The 6000-nt window shown below is 48.2% G+C and overlaps 1 protein-coding gene across 1 annotated transcript in view; it reads right to left on the bottom strand.

Moving 5' to 3' along the window:
* Positions 1 to 4785, bottom strand: part of LOC137366672 (probable G-protein coupled receptor 139) — a gene marked incomplete at its 5' end in the record, with an annotated part of 28738 nt that extends 23953 nt beyond the window's left edge. The window contains one exon of the mRNA XM_068028351.1: positions 4767 to 4785. Coding sequence (XP_067884452.1) covers positions 4767 to 4785 — 19 coding nt within the window. The remainder of the gene's footprint in view (positions 1 to 4766) is intronic.
* Between the last annotated feature and the right edge of the window lie 1215 nt (positions 4786 to 6000).

A 6000-nucleotide genomic window follows, 5' to 3' on the forward strand; every position in this document is an offset into this window, starting at 1 on the left:
TCTGGCGAACGCTGGCAACTGACTCCCACGACTTGTGACCAATGTCACAGGATTTCATGCCGCGTTTGCAGACGTCTTTGAAGCGGAGACATGGACGGCCGGTGGGTCTGATACCAGTGGCGAGCTCGCTGTACAATGTGTCTTTGGGGATCCTGCCATCTTCCATGCAGCTCACATGGCCAAGGCATCTCAAGCGCCGCTGACTCAGTAGTGTGCACAAGCTGGGGATGTTGGCCACCTCAAGGATTTCTGTGTTGGAGATACTGTCCTGCCACCTGATGCCAAGTATTCTCTGGAGGCAGCGAAGATGGAATGAATTGAGACATTGCTCTTGGCTGACATATGTTGTTCAGGCCTTGCTGCCATGGAGCAAGGTACTGAGGACACAGGTCTGATACACTCGGACTTTTGTGTTCCGTGTCAGTGCGCCATTTTCCCACAGTCTCTTGACCAGTCTGGACATAGCAGTGGAAGCCTTACCCATGCGCTTGTTGACTTCTGCATCTGCAGACAGGTTACTGGTGATAGTTGAGCCTAGGCAGGTGAACTCTTGAACCACTTCCAGAGCGTGGTCGCCAATATTGATGGATGGAGCATTTCTGATGTCCTGTCCCATGATGTTCGTTTTCTTGAGGCTGATGGTTAGGCCAAATTCATTGCAGGCAGCCGAAAACCTGTCGATGAGACTCTGCAGGCACTCTTCAGTGTGAGATGTTAAAGCAGCATCGTCAGCAACGAGGTGTTCCCTGATGAGGACTTTCCGTACTTTGGACTTCGCTCTTAGACGGGCAAGGTTGAACAACCTGCCCCCTGATCTTATGTGGTGGAAAATTCCTTCTTCAGAGGATTTGAACGCATGTGAAAGCAGCAGGGAGAAGAAAATCCCCAAAAGTGTGGGTGCAAGAACACAGCCGTGTTTCACACCACTCAGGATAGGAAAGGGCTCTGATGAGGAGCCACCATGTTGAATTGTGCCTTTCATATTGTCACGGAATGAGGTGATGATACCTAGTAGCTTTGGTGGGCATCCAATCTTTTCGAGTAGTCTGAAGAGACCATGTCTGCTGACGAGGTGAAAGGCTTTCGTGAGATCAATGAAATCAATGCAGAGGGGCATCTGTTGTTCACGGCATTTCTCATGCATCTGACGAAGGGAGAACAGCATGTCAACGGTCGATCTCTCTGCACGAAAGCCACACTGTGCCCCAGGGTAGACGTGCTCGGCAAGCTTCTGGAGCCTGTTCAGAGCGGCTCGAGCAAAGACTTTCCCCACTATGTTGAGCAGGGAGATTCCACGGTAGTTGTTGCAGTCACCGCGGTCACCTTTCTTTTTATAGAGGGTGATGACATTAGCATCGCGCATGTCCTGGGGTACTGCTCCCTCGTCCCAGCACAGGCATAGCAGATATAGATATTCACGAGGATTATATGAATCTACTTACTCAAATAACATTTAAACATTATAATGTTTGCGGCAGATGCCTCTGCGCTTTGGAGTGTTCTTCAACAGGCTGTTAGGTGCGAACCACTGCGCACTGTGCCGAGTATTTCCTGGTGTTCCCCAGGCATCTGTAGTGGGGCTCCTGTTCGTTTTGACACATATGAATGACATAGACATATATGTGTATATATACATACATACTTACATCAAACGCTTAATTTCAACGTTTGCAGATGACAGGAACTCGGAAGTGTAAACCATTAAGAGGATAGTAGCAGGTTTGAAGAGGCCATAGACATATTAGTAAAAGAGGAAGTCGCACGGCAAATGAAATATAATGCAGAAGAGTGTCAAGGACATAATCTGGAGTGCGTATGAGAAGAGGCAATATAAACTACATGGTACTATTTTGAAAGGGGTCCCCTTGGTGAGTGGATGCACACACGCACTTCGTTCTCACTGGAAGGAAGTATTGATAGTATTGTAAAAACTACATCCAGGATGTTAGGCCTTGTAAGTAAAGACATGGGGGAAATGTCTTTGGGCTTTTAAGGCTGGATTCATGCCGAGCAGGTTGTCTTAATTAGGTGGGAGGTGATATTTCGATCTGCGATGAGGGGTTCAAATGTGGAGATGAAGTCAGTGGCTTGTTTGTGGCGGGTCGTGCCTCACACCATCCTATGGCGTGTTTCAATATTTAATATATGTACATGTCAGGAACACCTTACAATTAACTGAAGTTGGTTGCTACCTGCCGGATTCAGTCAGTGCCGCATCGGAATCTCATGGCACTCGGTTCACATTCATTTAAAGTTGTATTTTGTTCTGTGGTCGCTAGTTTTCTTTCTTGAACTCTTTGACACAATGAAAGGTAGCATTAAGGTGAATTGTTGTCGGGGAGGGGTGTGGCGGTGTTGAGAAGTTAGAGTTTTGGTCCCTGGAGGTGCAGAGCAGGTAAGGGCCTAGTATTCAGAGTGTAGTTTTGGTGTTGTTTGGAGTGTGGGGTTACAACAGTTAATGCAGATGAGCTGCATGATGGCCCATGAAGGGAGGGGTCAACATTTTCAAAGTTGGGCTGCTGTGTGGAGAACACAGGGTGCTGGCCGGTGGAGGGAACGGTCACAGTCATCGGGGGTCGTATGATTAGATAGGGGCAGATCCATGTCATAGTCAGGCTGGTGCCTCAAAAATATCTGGGAGCTGTGAGTCTTGTGAAATATATTCATCACAGTTCCCTGGAAAACGAGCACCGACATGCATGCTTTTTCACCGGTGGTATTTCTTTTCCGAAGGTAAGCAGGCAGGTGAAACATGTGATAAAAAAGGCAAATGGTAGGTCGGCCTTCTTCGCGAGAGGATTCGAGTACATGAGCAGAGATGTGTTGCTGCAATTATATCGGGCATTGGCGCGGCCACACCTGGAATATTGTGTGCACTTTCAGTCTCCTTATCTGAGGAAGGAAGATCTTGCAACAGAGCGAATGCAGCGAAGGTTTACCAGACTGATTCCTGAGATGGCGGTACTGACGTAGGAGGAGAGATTGAGTCCGTTAGAATTATATTTACCGGAGTTCAGTAGAGTGAGGGGAGATCTCAAAGAAACCTACAAAATTGTAACAGGAGTTGATAGGGTAGATGCAGGAAGGATGTTCCCAATGGTGGGGGAGTCCAGAACATAGTATAGGAATACGGGGTAAACCTGTTAGGACTGAGATGAGGAGAAATTACTTCAATCATAGAGTGGTGAGCCTGTAGAAATTTCTTCACCCAGTGAGTGGTGAGCCTGTGGAATTCGTTACCACAGAAAGCAGTTGATGCCAAAACATTGTATGTTGTCAAGAAAGAGTTAGAAGTAGCTCTTGGGGCGAAAGGGATCAAGGGAAATGGGGGAATGCAGGAACAGGTTACTGAATTGGATGATTAGCCATGATCATAATGAATGGCGGAGCAGGCTCGACAGGCCGAATGGCCTACTCCTGCTTCTATTTTCTATGTTTCCATGATCACAAACCAGTTGAACGTTCAAAGAGTAATAGCGTTTGAGATTCACAAAGGCAGCAAGCTTGTCCCAGGCAGCTCCAATGGCCACATGAGTGCAGTCAATGATCACCGCCCCTTCCCACCCCCCAGTACTCTATGGAAACGAGCAAAACGAGCAATGACGCCGAAGGCTACTACAGCTGGCTGCTGGGTGACAAGTTATACCCCCTGGGATCATGGTTGATGACGCCAATGAGGCAACCCAAAGCATAGTTAAAGAGTGGTATAATGAAGTCCACGCCTCAACTAGATCCATCATTGAACGCTTCCACAGCCTTGACCTGTCTGCAGGGATTCTGCATTACGCATCAGCAAGGGCCTCAGGAATAGTCATAGTCTTCTATGCATTGCAGAATCTGCTAATGCAACACGGACATCTTTTGCAACAGGACGAGCAGGAGAAGACCAATTTGCTCAGATGAGGATGAGCATGAGGTGGAAGCCATGAATGTGAATAACGCTTTAATGGATGCTAGGGCCAAGCAAAGACGTTTTTCTTATTCATTCATGGGCTGTGGGCGTCGTGGGCCACGCCATCATTTTTTGCCCATCCACCATTTCCCCTTGAGAAGTGGTGGTGAACTGCCTTCTTGAACCGCTGCAGTCCATTTGGAGTAGGTATACCCACAGTGCTGTTATGAAGAGAGTTCCAAGATTTTGACCCAGCGACAGTGAAAGAACGGCGATATTGTTCCAAATCAGGATGGTGTGTGACTTGGAGGGGAACTTGCAGGTGGTGGTGTTCCCATGTATTTTCTGCCTTGCCCTTATTGTTGGTATAGGTCGCAGGTTTGGAAGGTGTGTCTAAGGAGCCTTGGTGCATTGCTGCAGTCCATCTTGTAGATGGTACACACTGCTGCCACTGTGCAGCGGTGGTGGAGGGATTGAATGTTTGTAGATGGCATGCCAATCAAGCGGTCTACTTTGTCCTGGATGGTGTCGAGCTTCTTGAGTGTTGTTGGAGCTGCACCCATCAAGCAAGTGGAGCATATTCCATCACACTTCTGACTTGTGCCTTGTAGATTGTGGACAGGCTTTGGGGAGTTAGGAGGTGTGTTACTCGCCTCAGGATTCCTAGCCTCTGACCTGCTCTTGTAGCCACGGTATTTATATGACTACTCCAGTTCAGTTTCTGGTCAATGGTAGCCCCTAGGATGTTGATAGTGGGGGATTCAGCGATGGTAATGCAGTTGAATGTCAAGGGGAGATGGTTACATTCTCTCTTGTTGGAGATGTTCATTGCCTGGCACTGGAGTGCCACGAATGTTACTTGCCACTTCTTAGCCAAGCCTGGATATTGTCCAGGTCGTGCTGCATTTCTGCACTTCAGTAACCTGAGGAGTCACGAATGGTGCTGAACATTGTGCAATCATCAGCGAACATTCCCACTTCTGACCTTATGGTTGAAGGAAGGTCATTGATGAAGCAGCTGAAGATGATTGGGCCTAGGACACTACCCTGAGGAACTCCTGCAGTGATGTCCTCGAGCTCAGATGATTGACCTTCAAAAACACAACCATCATCCTTTGCGCTAGGTTTGATTCCAGCCAGCGGAGTGTTTTCCCCATGATTCCCATTGACCTCAGTGTTGCTAAGGCGCCTTGATGCCATACTCGGTCAAATGCTGCCTTGATGTCAAGGGCAGTCACTCTCACATCACCTCTTGAGTTTAGCTCTTTTGTCCGTGTTTGAACCAAGGCTGTAATGAATTCAGGAGCTGAGTGGTCCTGGCGGAACCCAAACTGAGCATCACTGAGCAGGCTATTGCGAAGCAAGTGCTGCTTGATGGCACTGTCAATGACACCTTCCTTCACTTTACTGATGATTGAGAGTAGGCTGATGGGGCGGTCATTGGTCGTGTTGGACTTGTCCTGCTTTTTGTGTACAGGACATACCTGGGCAATTTTCAGCATTGCAGGGTAGATGCTAGTGTGGTAGCTGTACTGGAACAGCTTGGCTAGGGACACGGCAAGTTCTGGAGCACAGGTCTTCAGTACTATTGCCAGAATATTGTCAGGACCCATAGCCTTTGCAGTATCCAGTGCCTTCAGTCGTTTCTTGATATCACGAGGAGTGAATCGAATTGGCTGAAGTCTGGCATCTGTGATGCCGGGGACTTCAGGAGGAGGCCGAGATGGATGATCAACTCGGCACTTCTGGCTTAAGATTATTGCAAATGCTTCAGTCTTATCTTTCGCACTGATGTGCTGGGCTCCCCCATCATTGAGGATGGGGATATTTGTGGAGCCACCTCCTCCTGTTAGTTGTTCAATTGTCCAACACCATTCACGGCTGGATGTGGCAGGACTGCAGAGCTTATATCTGATCCGTTGGTTTTGGGATCGCTTATCTCTGTCTATCGCATGCTGCTTATGCAGTTTGGCACGCAGATAGTCCTGTGTTGTAGCTTCACCAGGTTGGCACCTCATTTTGAGGTATGCCTGGTCCTGCTCCTGGTATGCCCTCCTGCACTCTTCATTGAACCACGGTTGGTCTCCTGCCTTGACGGTAATGTTAGA

The sequence above is a fragment of the Heterodontus francisci genome, unplaced genomic scaffold, assembly GCF_036365525.1.
Source record: "Heterodontus francisci isolate sHetFra1 unplaced genomic scaffold, sHetFra1.hap1 HAP1_SCAFFOLD_590, whole genome shotgun sequence".
Lineage (NCBI taxonomy): Eukaryota > Metazoa > Chordata > Chondrichthyes > Heterodontiformes > Heterodontidae > Heterodontus > Heterodontus francisci.